Genomic DNA, 22307 nt, shown 5'->3' on the forward strand with positions numbered 1-22307 from the left:
AACCCTATCCTGTTGTCCTTGCATTGTGCATCTGCTGTAGCCAATTATACAGGCAACATGAAGAAATTACTCCAGGACATAGATAAGTTTAATTACACATTACAGGGAGGGAAATACAGTATAGGATTGCCATAATATCAGGGGGCCACAGTAACCTCCCCTGGAACGGATAGGGTTGTGCAATACTGGAGAGAGGGTTTTCTAGTCACGCGGGATCCTTGGGCGTTGCCATGTATAAATTGTTTTAAATTGTTTTATTGTATTTTATTGCACTTTTGTGCCTTATGGTTGTAAGCCGCCCTGAGCCCGCATGCGGGGAGGGCGGGGTATAAATGAAATTAAATAAATAAATAAATAAATAAATGTTACTTCAGGCCTACATTTCTCATGATATACAGCTCCAGTCTGCTGTATAATATGTGGAATCCAGCTGCTTCCACACTGGGGTGATGCCTTTTTGTGGATTCATTGCTGCTGCAAATGCACAAGCATTCATATTAGCAATGGAGCTCCCCCAGCAGCCAATTCACCATTTTTTCTCCCAATCCCTTTTTACCCACTGTCACCCCATGCTGCCAGTGGGCTTTTTGCCAGCTTTGTTTTTTAAAAAGCCACTAGTCATTATATTGCTACAGTGTTATAGAGATATACTTACTGTCATTTTTAATAGTGAAAAATAGCACACAGATACAGGCATTGAGTTTCTGAAATCCACACCTTTCTGTCCACGTGTTTTACAAACCTGCTTTGACTCTGAAACCTCAGAGAAAAGCATGTTGGAAAAAACCTGAAGTCAGACCTCCCTGCAGCACAGAACGCAATAGAAGGTACGCAAGTATAGGATGGCATTGTACAGGAGCTCCAAAAAAACAACAACCCCGAAACACTCCAGTTTGAGAGCAAATCCTTGTGTGGAAGCAGCCTCAGTAAGAAAAAAAGAACAGAAACTGGAGACAATTCTAATGCATTAAACTGTATATAAGGGGTTTTCGTTCACAATCAAAGGATGAGCTAACTTCATCCTCCAGTTTTTATATACTGAAAATATGAACCTATGATTGAAATAGATTGGAGGGGGAAAGTAACTAACTCATGATAAGATCAGGGGCACTTTATGTCATTTTCATTCTCAGGTCATGCAAACTGTATGGGGCTTACATGTCAAATGCAGGGTAGGAAAAGGTCACAATCCCCATAAGCGAACAAGTGATGTGCGTGGCCCCAAAATACCCAGTTAAACGGGTTTGATAGAGTAACCTGAAATTCCTTGGTAATGTCAGTTGAGTGTTCTTATCTCTTGACTAAAGAGAGATTTCTCAATATGTCTCAGCACTGTAGGGTACTAACTTGTGCTCATTAAATAGCACAAATAGTAGAAATAGCCAGCTGCACACAAAGTATACTGGCACTAGGAAAAAATATCATGCAAATAGGCTGAGATTAGAGCAGTTAGCCCATTGAAGATAAGGTCTTGGATCCTGTGACATCATTTACCTTGCACTTTTCTCCAGCTGCTGTGGCATTCACTTCCTCTGCTGCTAACATTTCTGCATGTTGAAAATCAATATTTGTCAAGGATTTCTTTTGCACATGGAAGTGCTAGTGGCGGAGGAAGTGAGCACCACGTCTGCAATGGCCAGCACTCAAAGGGAACTGGGCTGTAAGAACCAAGCCTTAAAATTTACTGACTATTGGCTTGTAGTAATTAGATGTTAATACATACATAAAAGTGCTATGATGGAATGGGCTCTCAAGCCCTTCCCTGTTCCTTCTGATTGGAACCCCTGGAGGTCAGAGGAGCCCCCTGAGGTACAAGTTACCCCCTAAGTAACCACTAACTGCTACCAGTGGATCTTAGGAATATCGGGAGGCTGTCTTCATCCATCATTGTGTAATGCCCTCTCAGTGCACTATAGCGGATGTTTGCAACTGGATTTACCTGCATGAAAGAGGAAAATCCAGTAACTTGCAAATGATTGCTATAGCACATTGAGAGGACGTGATGCAATGTGAGCGAAAGCAGTTGTGTTCTGGCACTCCTGTGTTGCCATTTAGAGGCCCTGCCTAGTTGTTGTGCGTGCCTTCCACTGCCCTTCTGCGAGCAAGTGCAGAGGCAGTCTATCACAACTTGGTACCTGAGAGCTGTCGTGCTCCCAGGATGGAGAAATTCTCTGCTGTACCTCCCCGTTTCAAGACCACATAGATGTGGCATTTTTCCAGAGATCAGACGTACATCACTTAAAATATAAGAGAGTTTAGTAAATGAATAAGGGAATACACAGGTGCCATTCAAGCAATTAGAAAGGGAACAAAAAAAAGGTGGAAACACGCAGTCTTCTGGGCTTACACTAGGGGGTTCCCAAATGATGCTGAATTTTAAGACAGGAAAGTTTTACTTGAAGTTGCAGTAAGTTGAAGTTCACCATAACCTTTGATCTCCGGGTTGGGCTTCCTCTCCATTGTCCCCTACTTCATGGGCGAGATGGAGTCTCCAGGCGAAAGCTTTGTCCATCGTGGCTTGTATACATCCAAAGAGCTGCCCAAAAATGGAAGAGGCCCCTCTCTTCCCCGTGTCCAGAGTTTTTATAGCCTCTCCTCCTCCTGTCCCTCCCCCTTTGGGATGACCTCCCCATCCCAAAGAAAGAATCTTCGTTCCAGAACTTCTGCCTTCCCTGCTTTATGGCTCTACTTGTATCTCACTAGAAGGGGATGGGGATAATAAGCCATTAAATAACGAAGAGCTTGAATGCTCTGTGCTGGAAGTGTGACGGCCGTTGTCTCCAGCACCCGCCTCCCTTCTGCCAGCTATCCTTCTGCTGACTGAAAATAAATGCACAAGCAAAATAGCAAGTATATAATAATCATATAACCATAACAGCAAGTATAAGAAGAATCAATTGGCCAAGGTGCAATAATAAAGCATAATAGAAGCACAGTCTACAGTCTTTCCATGTGTCAACAGATATCAGGGTCCAAATTGAAGTGTAAGTCATCAAATTTTCTGAGCCATAAATAGCCTATTCTCTACCTGTTGAATGAAATGTGTAGTATCCTTAATATATGATTTTATCTTAATTACTAGAGGCTGTAGGATATGATCCAAATACTGAGATATGGGTTCAAAAACAGATCCTACCCCTGATATAATAGGACGTCCTGGGGGTGGGTTTCCTTTTTTATGTATTTTAGGTAATGCATATAGAATTGGTGTCCTGGGGTATGGCACCTTGGCCAATTGATTCTTATTATACTTGCTGTTATGCTTATATGATTATTATATACTTGCTATTTTGCTTGTGCATTTATTTTCAGTCAGTGGTGTGTTCTTTGCTGTTCCTTGTACTGTACACTGGCTTCCCCCCCTTTTTTGGCAGCTATCCTTCTGCAGCAGTCACAGTCATTGAAACACTGGGGTGGAATTCTTGGGTGGACGGTGGTCCTCCACAGGCGGTCTTTGGAAAATCCTGGGCGGCAGGAGACAGTTACTCTTCAGCATGATAGGTCTCTGTACAGAGCTCTTGCTGATGGCTGCAGCTCCACAACCTTGATGCAGGCTTCCCCATGCACATGAAAGGCAGGAGGTAAGGGTGGGATTTAAAAGGCCAAAGGAATGTGCAGGTGACAAATGCTAAGATCCCCCTTCCCTGTTAGGCTTAACCCACCAGGCACTTTTCTCCCAGGTGGACTATAACACACTAGAGAGGAGCCCAGCTAGGTGAGCAGTACCCAGGGGTGGGGTGGGGTGGGGGGGATGCAAGGAAAAATTGCAGGGAGATGCAGCAATCCCAACTTGCATGCCCTTGCAGCCCACTAAATTGCATATCCCACATCTGTTTGACACAGGAATGGAGGCAATTCACATTTAAAGAAAACCAATTGCCACCTTAAACAAGCAAAATTTACAATTCATTGCAAGAAGGAAATACCAAAGTATCATGCAGCATCCAAAGGTCTAAAGTCTTTGCTTGTCATCTGTGTCCTATGGGATCCTGATGGATCAGACCAGTGGTCCATCTAGTCCAACGTCCTATTTCACATCATGGCCAACCATTTATCCTAGAGTCAACAAACATGGTACCAAGGCCTAGCACTCGTACCCAAAGGGTTACTTCCTTTCTCTGTAGCTAGCTGCCATTGATGAATCTATTCTCCAATAATCTAATCCCCTGTTAAAGCCAGTTATGCTTGTGGCCATTGCTGCATCCGCTGGCAATGAATTTCCATAATTTAATTACTCGGTTAATGGGTGCAAATTTTTAATCTACAATTAAATGCATTAATCTCACTGATTAGTTAATTAAAGCATGCTGGTCTAGATCAGATTCTTACTGGGTTTTTGATACCCTAAATAAAGACGGAGCACATGAAGCTAATCAGCTGAAATGATCAGATTTTCTGTTAGTGCTTTCTAGGCAGCTTGAGAACCTGAACCGAGCTCAGATCCTGTACCTCGTTTCCCCTTGCACGGTGTCCTTTCCCATGGCAAAGGCAGCCCTCCACTGCAGAGCACACTACTCTGGCCTTAGGTGCTTCTGCGGACAAAAGAGCGGTACGAGCTGAGAAGGACCGCCTCCCCAATGGTTAAAGAGAGGCATAAGCAGAAAGAAGGCTTAGGATCCAAGCCAGAACTGTTTTCCCGATAGAATAACCACGTAGAATACACATGCTCTGACTTGGATGTCCTAGCCTAGCAGGATCTCGTCAGTTCGTGGAAGCTAAGCAGGGTTGGCCCTGGGCAGTATTTTGGATGGGAGACCACCAAGGAATTCCAGGGCTGCTACACAGAGGCAGGCAATGGCAAACCACCTCTGAGCATCTCTTGCCTAGAAAACCCTACAGGTCGGTTTCAATGTGACGGCACTTTCCACAAGAAGAGGAAGAGAGGAGAGATTGGATTTATACCCCGCCCTTCACTTGGAGTCTCAGAGCGGCTTAATAACTCCTTTCCCTTCCCCTCCCCACAACAGACACCCTGTGAGGTGGGTGGGCTGAGAGAACTCTGACACAAACTGCTCTTTTTCAAGGACAGCTGTGCCAGAGCTTGTGACTGACCCAAGGTCACATCAGCAGGTGCAAGTGGAGGAGTGGGGAATCAAACCCGGTTCTCCCAGATTAGAGTCCGCACACTTAACCACTACACCAAACTGGCGTGTATACATGTAACTCACGAGTGTTTTCAGTCATGTGAAAGTTTGAGTATTCTTTTGCCACCATAGTGTGGTCCAATACACTTACACCTGTTTTGTACATTTCATTACACACATCAGTATACAGTGGGAAGATCTGAGATCTGACACAATTTAAGTTGGGAAAGTGCTCTAATCTAATAACATAATTAGTCAGCATTGGAGCAGCATGTCTAAAATAATGCGAGCATTCATTTGCATAATGGCTGAAATTGGCAGCGCTCCCTAAAGCAAGTGTAGCGTCTCTGCCCATGACAGTGTGATAGGCTGTTTTCTCTGCAGCTCACATTTCAACCCTTTATTATTTGCTCTCATACACATAGAAGAAGTGACAGCTAGATTTAATGGCTAAGAGGAAAGGTGACCAATTGATTCTGGATGGCTGGTGAGCACTGATACATAATCTACATGGCTCTGTTATCTTGTCAAGATAAGAAGATTTTCGTCAGGTAGTTTAGAGCACCGCTCGGAACTGCAAAGCCAAACGTGCTTATAAGCAACATGGCGCGCGACAATGTTGTAGCCAGTGAGCATTTTATTTAAGTAGGTATTTATTTAAAGCCATTTATACCCGACCATTCCATCCAGTGGGATCCGTAGAGCAATTTACAGCAAATTTATATCATCATAGAAAACACGGCAGTCTTTTGAAAAAAATATTAAAAGGTATGTGCAACAGTCTCCAGACTGCAAATAAAACAGACTCCCAATTCACTGTTAGCACCACCACACATCAGAGAACCTGTGAAACAAAACAGTTTTGTTGCACTGGGAAGCCAACCATGAGAGGGCAAAGGAGGATTTGGCCAATCTTGGTGATTCTCCAGAAAAGGTATTTTCATATATGTATATATACACACATACACACACACATACATACACACAGTATCCCTTATACTCTAGATCAAGGGTGTCAAATATAAAGCCCAGGGGCCAGAACCAGCCCATCCAGGGCTCTTATGCAGCCCATGAGCAACTAGTTCAAGGGAGGGAACAGAAGACTGCTGGGGCGGGGGAAGTGGGCAGAGCCACTTCAATAGTGCCTTCAGCATGGTGGAACAACCTTGTCTGTAGCAGTCAAGCAGAGTGGGAGCATCTGCCCAGTGCTGCATTGCTGGCTCTCCAGTCTGTCCATATGGGTTTCCCTCTGCACCCCCCTCCCAGTCCATGGGGCCTTGCAGTGAAGATACAACAACTTGGAGCTTACCACAACTTGGTCCTTTATACCAGGGGTGTCAAACATGCGGCCCAGGGGCCGGATGATGCCCCTGGAGGGCTTCTATCAGGCCTGCAGTGGAACTGGCTGTCTTCTGCTTCTTCTTCCGGTTCTGCTGCTGCTGCGTCATCGTAGATTTGCAGCTTACAGATACACACCTGAACACCATACTCAAGATTGCAACAGCACAGACATTTTGATGCAATAATTCAGAGCAAGAGGTGTCATTTATCAGACACTGTTAAACAAAATATTGCAAGAGTGCTAATGTTTTAAGCATGTTTTTATTATAAGTTTAAAAACCCCTTATGTTTGTGCCCTTTATGAAGTTTATATCTCCGCTACCTGGCATTACATTTTATGACACACATGGCCCGGCCCAACAAGGTCTCATTTATGTCAGATCCGGCCCTCATAACAAATGAGTTCAACACCCCTGCTTTATACAGTTTATATCTCTGACACCTAGCATTACGTTACATTATATCTCTGGTACCTGGCACACGTGGCCCGGCCCAACAAAGTGACATTTTTGTCAGATCCGGCCCTCATGACAAATGAGTTCGACACCTCTGCTCTAGATGATGGGAGAACACAGCAGAAGTCCTCTGAAGGGGCCAGTAAAGATCATGCAGAAGCAGGCAGTCCTTAATACACATGTCCAGATCAGTGCCCAGTTGAGAAACTACTAGGAGATCCCGAGATTTCTAAAAAAATGAATTTTAAAAGCCATTATCTGAGAAGGGGTAGCTTTTATTTAAACCTACAGCAAAACACACGGAAAAAGAAAGCTGTCTGATATACTTGCATGGGAGACTTCCCGTATAATGTCATGTGGCTGTTTCCGGGAGTCACCACTGTGGATCTCTGACCACGCCAAAGTTGCCGTCATGGTATAGAGTGGTGCGTATAGCCCAGTCCGCAGTCCTCTGCAGTGAGACCTTTCCCTTTGTCTTTCAAGGTACCGCGTCGTGGTTCCGTATCCACCTCAAAGCGAAGCAGAGATCGAACTGAAAGAAGGCGACATTGTGTTTGTCCACAAGAAAAGAGAAGACGGCTGGTACAAAGGGACATTACAACGGAATGGCAGGTCGGGCCTCTTCCCGGGAAGCTTTGTGGAGAGCTTTTGAGGGCCGGCACTCTGCACTCTCTGGACTGGAGAGACCTTTTAGAGGAAATTCCATAGCACAAAAAGCAACAGCAAGGAGACACTTTCCTAATATCTACTGCCATAACAATAATTGTAATTATTGTTCCCAAAGACCTCCCCCGCCCCAGCTCTTTGATATTCAGGCCCAGGGATGGGGTCTCTTGCTGTGCTGTCCATACTGCAGTATGTCTGAGCAGTGCCTTCTATTTGGAATCAAAGGCCGAGAGGACATGCGTTTGGGTGGCATCCACAACGCAAACCCAGCCATCGCTGTACTTCGTGTAAATTATAGAGAAAATATGTTTTAAAAAGAAAAAATTAAGAAACTTGTTATATCGCAGTAATTTATTTGTCCGAGATGCAGTGTTCTTATTACTGGCCTATGCAAGAGGGATTGAGTCACAGGGCGGGGCAACAAAATTCTGGAACTAATTTGTTTTCCAGGGTGGGAATAAGGACCTGTGCAGAGGAAACAGAACCCAACTAAATTCACACACTGTCCAGCTAGACAGAATTAAAAGTCCAAAACATTGCTAGCATGCCGTTTTAGATACATCAAAAGTGTGTTATGTGTAAGAACACATCAGCATCTTCCCGTACAATCATCTTGACGCCTAGTGCCCATCGCAAAGGAAGAGCCTGCTGGCTCCCAGCCTGGGGGGGGGGGATGTATCTTGCAGGCTTGCCTGAGATTCCACTTCCATTGTGGAGAACTACATTTTCCCACAGTGGTTCCTAACACATTCTGAAAGTTGATTCCATTGGTGGCAAAGGGTCACATGACCATCTTGTCACCATGTAAGGACGGCCGTGTGGTCCAGTGGTGGCATGAACCTAGCTGTTCAGTCCATCTGTGATCAGAGATTTATTATGGAAAGCCACCAATATGGTATGCTGGACTTCCACAACTAAAAGTCTGTGTGACGTTTTCATTAGTGAAGAGGTCCTTCCCCCCCCCCTTGTCTGCATGTAGCATTTAAATTTTAATTGTTCCTTTTTATATCAATATTTCGGATAGGATGGTTTTTTAAATGTACTCTTCTAAATGCAAGGAGCATTATGCAGTGCATATTCCATGCAGATAAGGGAATCTCTACATATATATGGCATTACTAATTTTAAAAGCAGGTAACATGATTTAATATACCACAGATAACTGTTATTACCTTTATCAAACGTGCAAAAGTGTTTGCCCTTGGTATATGGATTATGAAAATGGTGTCATACCTTGACCAATATGCAGACAGGACTTATGTGGCTCGTGCTTATGGTTGTATGAGACTTTGTGCAAGCTATGTGCAGACAACTGGCTTCTACATGATGAAGGAATACTTCCTCACAGAAGCTGGTTGCATAAAGAAAACATCTGATGCATATGTGCAAGAGAATCCCCAGAGTCTAGTCAACAGTAGTTGTGGCTACACAAGTCCCAAAAAGCAACACCTACAAAACTCGTGTGTGTTATTTAGAGGGATCCAAAGAACTGTGAGGAAAAAGAGCATACCTCACCATTCCCTAACCTCTTGCACAAGAACATGAGCAAAAGAACAATGTGCAAGAATTCACCCAGTGCTGTAATAACAGTTTTCATTATTCTGCTCATGCAACATCATCTTTGGATTTAGTTTTGCATTTTTTGTGCAAAATGACATGTGAAACAGCCATGACCAAAAGACATTTTTGCACACAGGAGACATATTTGAAATGAGTCCATTCTCTTTTATGTAATGAACTCTTATGCTTGCATATTACTTTGCCATACTAAACGATGCTACTATACTTATATTGTATCATTTACTGTAGCTAATGTCAGATTCCTGAAGACGAAAGCTTTTTACTTTCTTGTTACACGCAACCAGATAGGGGGAGGAAAACCCTTATGGGACACTGCTAAATACAATGGCCTGTCCCTCACACTCAAACATATTGTGTTGGAAGCCTCTTCAAAGCACAGTACTCTGTCTAGACAGTGATAATTATTGGAGATTTGGGAGCTTTTCCAGGAGGATTCATTTTAATTGACTTCTACATGGCAATAAAAAGAACACTGCAGGTTTCTTAAAGCACAGAACATTGAATCTCTCTCTCTCTCTCTCTCTCTCTCTCTCTCTGCCTGTCTTAATGGTTGAGAGAAGGTGGCTGTATTTACCACTATCAAATTGTGATTTGTTACTGTAAAAAAATGTATAGTTCTGAATACTGTTTGGTTTTCTAACCCCAGATCAAGGTACATGATAAAACATTTCAGGCAATAGAATTTTCCAGCAACCAAGAGCTTAAAGGTGCAATAAACAGGAAGCAAGAAAATAAACCTGTAATGTCACCTGGTGACATCCACTACCATTTTTATTAAGAGGTGGAATAATATACATTTCTAGCCATGCGTGTGCTCTTTCAGGTAGTGTATATTCGGGACATCACTTAAAACATATCTTGTTTGATTGAACTGCATGACTTTGGTGCAGCAGTCTTGTCATATGTTACAAACGGATACCATAAATACCATCTGTCATCTCTCCTTCAAAATGCGAGGTCATTATTTGGGGCCCTCTTGTTTCCCATGTGACCTGGTCCTAAGAGCTGCTGAAACAACAAGCAGCTCTTTGGACAGCTCAAGTGCATTTTGGTGCCAGCAAAGAAACATAAACGGATTTGACACCAGCATTGAGAACAGATACTTGTGAAAATGTTTAGGATTGGGCCATATGCTGTTAGGAAGCACTCAGTTAGTAGCAACACCTGAAAAGATGCAAAAAATATCTGAATTTTGTCAAAATTTTTAAAAAAAAATTAAAAAGCTGATGCAAGAATACAATACAATCTGGCTCATGCCTCAGTATCAGGGTAACATCTTCAGTTGTATGTGCAAATGTTGTTCTCTGTGGATCCCACTTAACAATTCTTCTGCCACCGTTTGAGCACTGCAGACTTTCACCTCTTGAAATGAGTGGTTACCACAGCACATGATTCCACTGACTGGAGAGTTTGGCATCCGTCTGCCCATCCTTTCTTCCGCTAAAGTAGAACCTGTGGGGGGGCTTCTGCTAGGCCAGAGCTAGCCATACCATGGCATGCCTGGGAAGTGTCACATTGGGCTGCAGACTCCGGGCAGACAGCAATATCGCCTCTTCCAGTATTCATCTTTGTATCTGCCCAGCATTTTAAAAAGGCCACCAAGCCAGAATCTTTTAAGTCTTACCTGTCTTTTCTGTGGAAGAGATTTAAATCCATGCTTAACTTCTCATCAAACTTTGAAGCATGTATGGACGAACTACATACTAAACGCTGATACTTTTGTACTAAGCACCAATACGTGTCCTTTCTGGTCCTTTCATTTTTTAAAAAAAGCGAAGAAAGTTAAGGAAGGAGGGATTCAGAGTTGATATTGTATCTCCAGTGGCTTTCTCCCCACATAATTTCAGCTGTGTTTCCCCCATGCATTTTGAAGAGGAGAACTAGGCATAAGTGTCCCCCTCCTTTCCCAGTGCTGTTTTTTTCTAAAGTCCACCTTGAAGTGAATTTGGTTGTTTTTTTTGGGGGGGGATGATGCTCTGGAGAACACTTACACATGTTAGCATGCATTGTATACTTTTGACTACAGCATGCTCAGACGAGCAGGAAATTAGCAAGAAAAGCAACTTTGACTTTTCACTCTCATGGCAAAAATGTGAGTCTTCTGTGAAGGCGTGACTTCCCTTCTTCTGAAAACCTGGCAGGATGGAGAGCACACACACACCTTCCGTCTTCTGGAGAAGGTTTGGGGCATGCAGAGGAAGGAGTCCAAACCAATACTGTGCTTCACTTTTTTCACTTTTTTGCATCTGGTTTATTGGACCAAATAAAAGAAGGAAATGTTCAGATGGCAAGTAAACACTGGTTTTAAAACACCACAATTTTATACTTCACTTCATACAATTTTTAGAGGCCCAAACAACTTCCACTTCCTGTATATATTGTAGACAGCCATCTGTAGTGGACCAAAAGTGGAAAATGTTTGCTGTGGTGGTAAATAACCACTGATCTGTCACTTGCATTGCTTAAAAGGAGTTTACGCAAAGATATCTGATTAAAAGGGAGTGTACGACCGATCCAGAGAACCAAGTAACTCATTTCAGCCATTTCAAGGAGCATCAAGCTCGTTTTTCCTTGGCCGGAGCCACGGCTAGCCCACACTGTATGAGAAGCCACTGAGGAAGGTCTGAGAAGCAATTTATGATGTGGCATGAGAATCTGTCACTTAAAGTGGAGGGAAAGTCACAAATCTATTAGGCACACAAGCCCTGGCACTCTCCTAAAATAGGTCTTTATTTGATAAACTGGAGGCCAGCTCTTATCTAGAATTGGTTTCTTTGCTGTGTTCAGAATATATAACAGCCAAGACGCTTGGTTCTTGTACACTGTGCTCAGCTAGCGGCTAAAGCTGCATTTATCCCCCGGGGGGGGGGGGGGGGGGGATGATCAGTCTTTGGCAGAACATTATACCCGAGTCTTCAGCAAATGCTGCAGCATATCTCTGGGTGCATGTGTTAATCTAGGGACTCCACTAGGAAAAAAACATCACACCATTGCCGATTTGCAAAGAGCTGTCCTGAATTTACTACTTCAACAGTGTTTGGCTACCAGGACGCACAAATGTATATCTCACATGCATTTTGTTTTTGTTCCGCATTAAATATTTAAAGAACCAATCAGTCATACTCCATTTGAGGCCGAAAGCATTTCTTTGAACCTTTGGTGCTCTGAAAGCATTTGTTTCTAGCCCACGGTTCCTGTTCGCCATGTTAGTTTGGAGCAGCTTCCCAGGGCAGAAATAGGGAACGCAACACAAAGACAAGCCAAGGACTCCAGAAAATGACCTCGGTGACATCCATGGAGCATATGGAAAAGAATTAATTCCTACTGTGTTCTATTGATGAACAGCATTCAAAGGACAGTAAGCATTGGGGGGGGGGGAGTGTATGTGCCTCTGTGTGTGTGCGTGCACGTGTGTGTGCATTTCCTATGACTGAAAGCCACAAGCGAACTGTCCTAGCAAACCTTGTTTTGTACAATGCCAGGTATATTGTACTGGAGAAAGTTTCTGCTATCTAAACAAACACTTTGTACTTTGCACAGCTGAGAAAGGGGTTTTTATGATTCATGGGTGTTAACCTATAATTTAGAAAACGTCAGCGATGAGGACGTGTTCAAATGATCTGCCATGACTGTGTTTCTCATCCTTTAAATAAAATATCGATTCACATAACCTGCGTGAAACGTGCTTCTCTTACTTGGATAGGGAGTAGCATGTATGGGGGAAAGGTTGTTTTTTGTTTTTTTAAGGTATGTAGCAAAAAGAAATGAATTCAGACACTCCCAAAGCTAATTGCAAATGATTTTCTTACAAAGGGTTGTGTTCTGAAGTACCTGCATCATTTTTAAAAGAACAGTTCCTATATTATGTGGGTGAGGTCAACACATGCTTCAGCCATGTGCAGTATAATCAAAACGCAATATTGCCATTAAAGTGTTTTGCTTTCCTTTTGAGTTGCCCCATCATAAGTAACAGTATTTTTTGCACTGGAATTGGATAACTTTAATCAAATGTAAGATTTTTTTTTTTTAGAGACCACTATACTTTTTGATAAGCAGTTGTGGTCATGTAAGGGCAGTGGCTACAATGAGAGAGAATGAACAGGAGGAGGATATTGGGATTTATACCCCGCCCTTCCCTCGGAGTCTCAGAGCGACTTACAAACTCCTTCCCCTCCCCACAACAGACACCCTGTGAGGTGGGTGGGGCTGAGAGAGCTCTGACAGAAACTGCTCTTTTTCAAGAACACCTCTGACAGAACAATGGCTTGCACAGAACATGCTCTTCTTCCCAGCTCTGAAGCTATTTTCAATCATTGTAGGGTTGTTGTTTTTTCTTCATAAGCAGCACTGTACTCTACTCATCTACATGTTTTTGCATTATTAGGGTTTGAATAATAATAAATAATTATTGTATGGCAGTGTGTGTAGAGTATCCAGGAGATCCTAAAATTGTCTGGCAGACCAAAGTTCTAGCTCCTTTAGCATTGTGCACCACCAGATGGCAAGCTAGGCTTGTTTTTAAGGCAAGAGACATTTCAGAGGTGGTTTGGCATCGACTACATCTGCGTCACGACCCTGGTACTCCTTGGAAGTTGTCCATCCAAACAGGATCAGGCTTGTCTGGGCTATCCAGGTCAGGGCACTTGGGTTTGAAATACCACATTACACATTTCCCCCTTAACGAGACTTATTTTGACCACATTTTCTATACTGTGATCAAATTGCCCTGTTATCATCACTTTGTTAAGCAACATGATTATTAGAGCCAGCGTGGTGCAAGGCTTAGTATGTTGGACTAGAATCTGGGAGATCCAAGTTCAGATCCCCACCCTGCCATGGAAGCTTGCTTGGGTGCAGGGGTCATTTCGTAGAAAAAGAGGTGCAGGAACTCATTAGCATAACTTATTTGCATATGCCACGCCCCCTGACATCACCAGAAGTGTGTCAGAAGGCAACACCCACCGCTCAGGCTCCACTGGACTGTTTTGCATTGCTAGCTATTGGGGGTGGGGGAACGTGCAGATCTGTCCTCACAGAGGAGGGAGAGCTTGTACCTGAATAAAACTTGGTCTTAAAGGTGCCACTGGACTGTTTTGGACTGGGAGGGCTCTGCAACTTACCTGGCTGCTGCTTGCTCTGACTGAGGGCTGCTGGGAGCAGGGGGTGGGGCATGTTGCATGTGCCCGCCCCCTGGGCTCTTTACTGCCAGAGCTCCGCCCCTTTGCGCTCCTGCAGGAAATGACCCCTGCTTGGGTGACCTTTGGAAAAAAGTATCAGTGGCCTGAGAACCAGAGCACTGGATGGATAGGACTCAGCAGGGTAGTTAGTGTTTGGGTAGCAAGCGTACTTCCAGAGAACACTGAGTTACCGGGGCAGGGGGTGGGCAGGAGGTCCTCTTCTATTTAAGAAAATAAATGGAGACCTACGTGTTACGGGCGAGACGGCATCAAAGATTATACCCAGGAGTAGACTGGCATCTCATAGCTTAACAGAACGTTGAACAGCCGTAGGATTCTTCAACCTAGAAAACATTTTTACATAGGAAAGTTTCTCATTTGAATGTGTCATCCGGCCAATTAGCTGAACGCATCTTTGGCTAAAATAGAGTCAGCAATTTCAAAATGCAATCTGCAGTTATGTGGGTATGGAACTAAAAAGAATTATTCTAGGCAACAGCCTGGCGGTGTGTTCCATGTTCCATAGGGAATCTAGGGCACACAAGCACGCAGGAGGTGGCAAACAACACCGCTCTCTAGCTCCAAAAGGGAGCAATGTGTGCTGACTTGATAACTTGTGTACTTTTCAGAGTTTTGATTCCATGGAAGATCTTGGCTTCCACGTGCTAGAACATTCCAGTTTTGTTTTTAAGAATCTATGCTATGCCTCTTTCTAAACTCTCCTGGAAAGAGCATCCAGCATTTGTGGTATTTTCGTAGTTTCAAGAGCACTTCCTGCCCTCAGTAGCTCTTTAGAACTGAACAAAACTGGCAGATACAATGTTAGGCTAGAACGTGCCAAGGGAAATATATGATCTGTGCTGGCAAGAGAGAGCCAGCGTTTGATACAGTTTGGAGAAAAGTCTTGTCCTCACATTGTAGACGTCCATCTACCCTAAAATAACTTTCAGAGTATTTACAGATGGATTTGCAGTTTCTTGGTAAAAAGAACCGTCCGCTACTTCTTTTCACGATGAGGCGCTGAAGATATTCTTCAAGGAAGTATCAAGCAGTAATTAAAGCGTGTTACTGGAGCGTGGGTAAAGGGGCTCAGAGGTCAGCAAGAGGCATCCGTGCAGCTGCCTCGTTTAGGTCCATATTAATGGTATTCAAAATAGGGCTCCCCATCCCGGCTCCCCTGGGCAAGCAATTGCCTCCCAAGCCATAATATTTTGCAAGGATTCGCAGCGCCCTGTGCTTTTCCCTCCCCTACCTCTGCTCCACAATCACAGCCAGGGGGTGCGTAAATTTACTCCTCAAAAAGGTAAGGCATAATAGTGAGTAGTTGCAAGATTACAAGATGGACAAGACAATTTTCCTATGGGGAAGACTGTTTTCAGCTGCAGCCTTTCGGCTACACTCTTGTCCTCTTCTGCATCAGGCAGGGACACAGGGCCGGGGCAGCAATCCATTTTTTAGGTGAATTGGATTTTAGTCTAACAGTTCTGTTTGCTGCCTGCACCTTAATAATTTTTGCTTTTCAAAGGCAGGTCATGGTAGTCAGGACCTTACTCCTATTATGGGAGTGGCAAGTCCTCCGGATTAAAGGCAACCGTTTCACTCGAGGGCATTAATGGAATTAATGTCTCACGTGTGGGGTTCAAACCTTAATGCAAGTATTAACACAGGATCCCATCGGTGCTTGGATACATACCATCAAGTTTTATAGCTTGTTCTATAGGCATTACAACGACAACTCCTGCACCCTTTCCAGTTGTGTGAAAGAACGGCACAAAAACATTTCCAGGACATAAGCTTTCAAGTCAGATATCTGGCGAAGGGGGCTTTGACTCTCAAAGCTCAACGCCCCGAACATCTTGCTGGTCTCGAAGGTGCTCCTGGACTCGAATCTTGTTCTTCTATTGCAGACTAACCCGGCTACTCACCTGAAACTATCTTTCACACACTGTTGGGATTACAGCACAGTGCATTTATCTTGATATTAAAATCACCTCACAACTGCCCCGAATAAGCAAATTACGGTGGCCGTTCCAAACTAAATGGATAGTGTGAAATTGCCTTGTGTTCCAAACCATTTTCATCACACGTGAGCCCTTTCCCATCGTTATGTCCTAGCATACATAGAACACACTATATATTATTATCCAGATAAGGACACTCACCATTGTGCCGGAAAGGGGCAACAGGGGTATGGTCTACACACACCAGAACCTTGAAATTGAGAGTTTTGGTACACTTGTATGGAGGAGGAGGAGACTGGATTTAACCACCGGCCTTCGCTTAGAGCAGTTTACAATCTCCTTTCCCCTCTCCCCTCCTCCCCACAACAGACACCCTGTGAGGTAGGTGGGGCTGAGAGCAGCTCTGAGTGAACTGCGCTTGAGAGAACAGCTCTGAAAGAACGTATGACTGACCCAAGGTCACACCAGCAGCTGCATGTGGAGGAGTGGGGAATCAAACCCGGGCATCCCAGATTAGAGTTCACACTCCTAACCACAACACCAAAGTGGTTCTGAGGTTGACCATAGGTGTTGCCCCACTCAGTCAAAAAGGCAATTGCAGGTATTGGGAAGATCACATGTAGTGCATTCTCCCCGTACGCCTGGTAAAATATAATGGCCTAAAAGGGTTTTAGAATGCCCCCCTCCCATCACCCCCCCCCCAGAGTCTCTTGTCCACCGTCAGGTCTTGATTGACATTTGGCTCTCTGGTTCTGGCCCCATTTGCCCACCTCATTCTCACACAGACTGACTTCCGTTCTCAGTCACGATTCTCTGCTGCATGCTGTTCTCTCCAGTTCTGCCCAAATCCTTTTTTCTGGAAGAGCCTCATCCCGCCCCTGCTATTCCTGGGACTGACAGTGCTAAGAGGGTCTATTTATCAATTGAGGGGGTGGCTGGCTATAAAAAACGGCAGGCAGAAAGGGGTTTATTAAGATTCTTTTTTTCTTTTTTATTTCCTCAGATAATTGTCTGGGATCTACGTTAATGGAAATGTAAATTGGCTGCCACTGTGCTAAATGACAATCAGGTTTTGTTTGACAGAGCTGAAAAGTATCTTATTGAGAATGTTGGCACCAAACAATCTAAATGCAAATTTAAGTGGGGTTAGGGGAGGGCATTTTAACTTCCAGTGAGGTTATTTGATAACACAGGGAGGTGGAATGAGCTTCTAGTTCATAAAAATCATCAATGTGTGTAACAGTTCAGTGATAGAATCCCATGTTTCTGTATTATTTTAAATGGGCCAGACCATACTATTCTGTCTTCCTTTTCTATTACAAATCAGGTTTAAAACAAGACCCAGGGACTGCAAAATTTCAGCCATATTCCAACAATTTGCATATGTAACAGGTAAGCCTGGTAAATGACAAGGCAGCCGTCAAGTTTCAGTCTGTTATTTCCAAGTCAGGTTTCCTCCCCTGTTCTTACTTAGGGAAGGCAAGGAAGACGTCCCTTTTGCGCACTCCACATGCTCCATGTCTGAGATCAGCAGGAGTTTATTTGCCAAGGCTTTGTCAAATTAGAGGTTGGCTTTCAAAAGCAAATGTTGACTTACCAAAAGGATCACGTGGACACTAGCAACAACCTATTGGGTTTACTATCTAAATTAAAACAATGTCTGAACTCATTACACACATAAATCATCATATTACATTTTTATCTATATATTTAGGACTTTCTCATGAACCTCTGCAGTTTTAGGTGAATATAAATCTGACCCCCCCCCAAAATCTTCCTGCTTCGTTCCTGACATGCTCAGAATATAAATCTGACACACACACACACCCAAATCTTCCTGCTTCGTTCCTGACATGCTCCATCCAATGGTGGATGCATCTTTAGAAGGGTTCCCACAGCTTGCAGTTGTTGTAACAATCTATTAAGATGACCTCATGTTTTTAAGAATGAATTCTGCAACAGTTCTTTGGCACGAGTCTTGGCAGATCGATGAGTCTTGGCAGTTTCTGTGGTTTACCTACAGGAATCAAGCACATTTAATCACACAGATGATGTATCTCATTCTTGTTCACTCACTCACATATAAACAAGGACATCTGTTGTTATAAAAATGTTAATTATCAGCATTCAAGCTTCTAACCCAAATTGCTACAATATTTTATTCTTGCCAGCAAGAGCAACTAATGCAGACGTTTGCTGTGGAAATTATGCTTGGGGGGGGTGTCCACAGGTACCAATCAGACAATGCTTGTGACATAGCACATGAGACCTTGCACCATCAGATCCAGAGAGGGGTCATGGCTCGGTGGTACAGCATTCTTTGCATGCAGAAGGTCCCATGTTCAGTCCTGAGCATTTCCAGTTAAATAGGCCATGTTGTAGATTATGTGAAAGATCTCTCTCACTACCAGTCAGTGTAAATAATACTAACCAGTGGTCCAGCTCAGTATGTCACCTTCCCGTGTTCATGTTAAGATTGTCCATATTGCACAACAGATTTTGGAGTACCCCTAAAAGGCGACAAATTCTTTATTATGCTGTTTTTCACCTTAGGGCCTTTGATAGACAGTGTCAAGGGCTGCTCGCCAGGAGCCTCAGCCAGTCACTTTCAAATGGTAGATTGGAATGTTAAAGGGGGGGGGAGAGAAGTCTGGAAGTTTAACTGCTGGCCAACTGACAGGAGTTGAGGGTCGTGGATTAGGGCTGCTGGTTAGGCAGGAAGTCCATCGGGGAGTTAAGGCATTTTGAAGATGGGTAGGGTTTGGGTGCTGTCCCTGACAAAAGCAGCTAAAAGTTAAAAGCCGTTCTGTTTCTCGTTATAAGTTTGACTCAGTCAAACAAGACACCTGCTTCCTAACAGTTACACTTCCTCAGGCCCCAGCGCTCCAGTGACTTTTGTTACTGTAATGCTGAGAGGGCTGGAGTAAAGGAAAACGAAGAAACAACTAAGCAGCAGGTATCACTGAAAGAAATCTGTTTCTCAGTTGTTTCCACCAAGCTTACTGTGTGGTTCCTTCAAGCCGATAATCCCCTCACAATGGGCCAGGAGAATGCTGGGTAGGGACCTGGGCATAGACATGGCCCTCAACGAGGATTGGAAGACTAAGTGGTCCCCAAAGCCTTTGTTATAAAAATAAGAGGGGCGGGGGAGACACAAGAAGTTTGTAGGGTGTGAAATTGAAGTCCCTAGTTTCTAGGTATGGAGATGGGGTGCTATCACATTACATTTCAGTTTGCGGTCTCAGACACCAATATGCCTTGGACTGTCTCTAGCATCACAACTCTCTCTCAATTTCTTGTGCCAATTCATAATTTCAGTCTTTTAAACCCACTTTTTTGCATGACTTTTTTCCTCCTGAAGCTATGCACTCGTCTTCTCCTGCAGCCCAGATCTACTATAATTAAAAGGGGGCCATTTTGCTTGTAAGCTTCAGCAGCTTTTCTTGTGTGGGACAGAGAGCTCACCTGATATGGCAAGAACTTAAAAAATGGAAAGACAGAAGTATTACCAGCACAGGTAGGACCATAATCTGGAAAAGTCCTATTTCCTCCTTCAGGCTCCCCCCCCCCGCCCCCATAAAGGCTTCAAAGGACATAAAATGAAAACATTTTGCACCACTGAATATTTTGTCCTAGCGCCATTTCCTAAACTCCCTTCTAATTCCCTCTTCCCTCTTCAAGTAAATGCCAGCCTCCAGAGCATGCTAGTTACATCCGCTGGCTCTTTTAAACAGAAGCCTTGCTGTCAAGATGTCAAGAAGTGCTCTAAAAATGGCTGAAGTGAGAGGAAGTAAAATTACGAAAGCCAAAGTGACAAGCCAACAACACAGTGAGACAATTAACAGCCAGGATACAAAAATCAACTCATAGTAAAATGTATCTGAAACATCAAAACAGATTGGTGGGAAAGTAAACTGTTATGTATTGGGACTGAATCATTCCAGGTCTGTCACACCAGAGACCTTGGCGCACAAGAACAATAGCCTACCAGGACTCTGAAAGTAACCAATCAAGTAGTAAAGGTTCCCTTGCTCGAAAGCCAGTCGAGTCCGACTCTAGGGTTGCGGTGCTCATCTCCGTTTCCAAGCCGAAGAGCCAGCGCTGTCCGAAGACGTTTCCGTGGTCATGTGGCCGGCATGACTAAACACCAAGGCGCACGGGGACTTCCGGTCTGTGGCTCGGCGATGGCGGTCGCTCTCCTCTATCTCTGGGGAGGCGATCTGCAACCAGTGGTCCGGATGGGTGCCACCTCAAGTGACACCCCCAGGTGAGCCTTAGTAAAAGGCTCCAAGCCGGGGGCGCAGGGGGGGTGACCTCTTCGACGGCGCAAAGCCAGAGAATGGAGGCGCTCTCTAGCCCCAAAGCGTCCGTCCACTGTGTGGCTCAGTTTTACACTGAGCATAGTCGATGCCAACCGGGACAAGCAGAAGAGATCAACGAAATCACGAGGCTGCAAGAGGTCTATGATTAGACCGACAATGATCCAGAGGATGTATCAAGCCGAAAAGTTTTAAAAGTGAGTTCCCTCCCCCCCCAATTGAAAGCGGCGTTGGGAGGGCACCTCCGGCGCGAACAAATGAACTTTGTTGAACAAGCGAAGGGAGGGAGGAGAAAAGAAGTGTTACGTCTATGAGAGACTTAATTGCCAAGCGAAGAAGTTAGAAAAGTGGTGTCCCCCCAATAGAAAAGGGTGCTGGGAGATTACCGGCATTAAAAACAAGCGAACTTTCGAATAAACGAAGGGGAGGAGGAGAAGTGAAGCAGCGTTAAAGTGCATGAGAGACTTAGCTGAGTTTGCGAAGACACTGGGTGTTTTATTGAAGGAAGGTGGAATCGGCTCTCTGAATGTAAACAAAGCTGAAAATGGCCGGCGCTCGAGGCAGATTGGGGCGAACGACGGGACGGGGCGGTCAGAGTCCGAGACAGGAAGAGACGGGTGACGTCTTCTCCATGCTATCGGAACTGCTCAAGCCGATCAACGAGAGACTTGATGATATTAACCAACAGTTGATCGCTTCAAACCAAAGCCCGGCAAAGCAACAGCAGCAGATCGCCGAGTTAACCAAGAGGATTGCACAAACGGAAGAGAAAGTAAAAGAGACAGCACATGACACCAAGAAAGTTAAAAAGAAAGTGGGATTGATGGAACAAAGACAAGATTCACAGGAAAGGAGATTGCTGAATTTACAAATGGAAAAAGCAAACAAGACACTCAGATTTCAGGGCATTGCCGAATCACAGGGAGAAAACTTGAAAAAAATGATGGCAGAGCTTATTGCACTGGCGGTGGCTGTGTCAGCGACAGAGGCAGAATCAGAAATTGAGGTGATCTATAGATTGTACTCAAAATATATAAAGTGCAACAACCTGCCTGGTGAAATTGTTGTCAAGTTTCTCTGAAGAAAGACCAGGGCGACAGCGGCAAGCCCTTTGAAACTGGGAGGAATGGATATCAGGGTCCTAATGGACACTCTGTTTGAGGTACGTCAGAAAAGGAAGGCCTATAAAGAGTTGATTTCAATCCTGCAAACAAATCAAATCCAGTACTCCTGGAACTTCCCTGAAGGTGTCGTGTTTAAATACAGAGATAAAAGGGAGAAAATAGACTCGGTTTTAAAAGCAGAAGAATGGGTGAAGCGACACCGGATCGAGGGAAGAAGATCAGCAAGAGCGAGACGGCGGAGCAGGCACTGCAGAGAAGGGCTCAGCCGAAGACCCAGGAGCAGTAGGCGGAGTTCCAGCCAGAGATACGTATGACTTAAGATTAAGAGGACCGAAGTAACACCTTAGATTTTAAAGACTTGCAAACGAAGATGATGATGGAAGAATCTCGGCATGCACCTGAATGAACCCAAACTAACATGAACTGACTAATTATTTGACTTATTGGTTAAGAATGAAATGTGGAATTTATAAAACTAACTGAATACTAACTGTTAAGGATCTATACTCTTGGGTTTTTAGTTATAGTGTGGGCTTGATTTTCTGTCTTTTTAATCCCGGGGTTCTATCTCCCCCCCCCCCTTTTTTTATTTTTCTTTT

General features: G+C 44.1%; 1 protein-coding gene across 1 annotated transcript in view; it reads left to right on the forward strand.

Moving 5' to 3' along the window:
- Window positions 1-7721, forward strand: part of SH3RF3 (SH3 domain containing ring finger 3) — a 56901-nt gene extending 49180 nt beyond the window's left edge. The window contains 1 exon segment of the mRNA XM_015420890.1: window positions 7364-7721. Within this exon segment, the coding sequence (XP_015276376.1) occupies window positions 7364-7532 (169 nt within the window). The 3' untranslated portion in view covers window positions 7533-7721.
- The last annotated feature ends 14586 nt before the right edge of the window (window positions 7722-22307 follow it).

Source organism: Gekko japonicus, unplaced genomic scaffold (assembly GCF_001447785.1).
Source record: "Gekko japonicus isolate JY-2015 unplaced genomic scaffold, Gekko_japonicus_V1.1 scaffold2540, whole genome shotgun sequence".
In the NCBI taxonomy this organism is placed as follows: Eukaryota; Metazoa; Chordata; class Lepidosauria; order Squamata; family Gekkonidae; genus Gekko; species Gekko japonicus.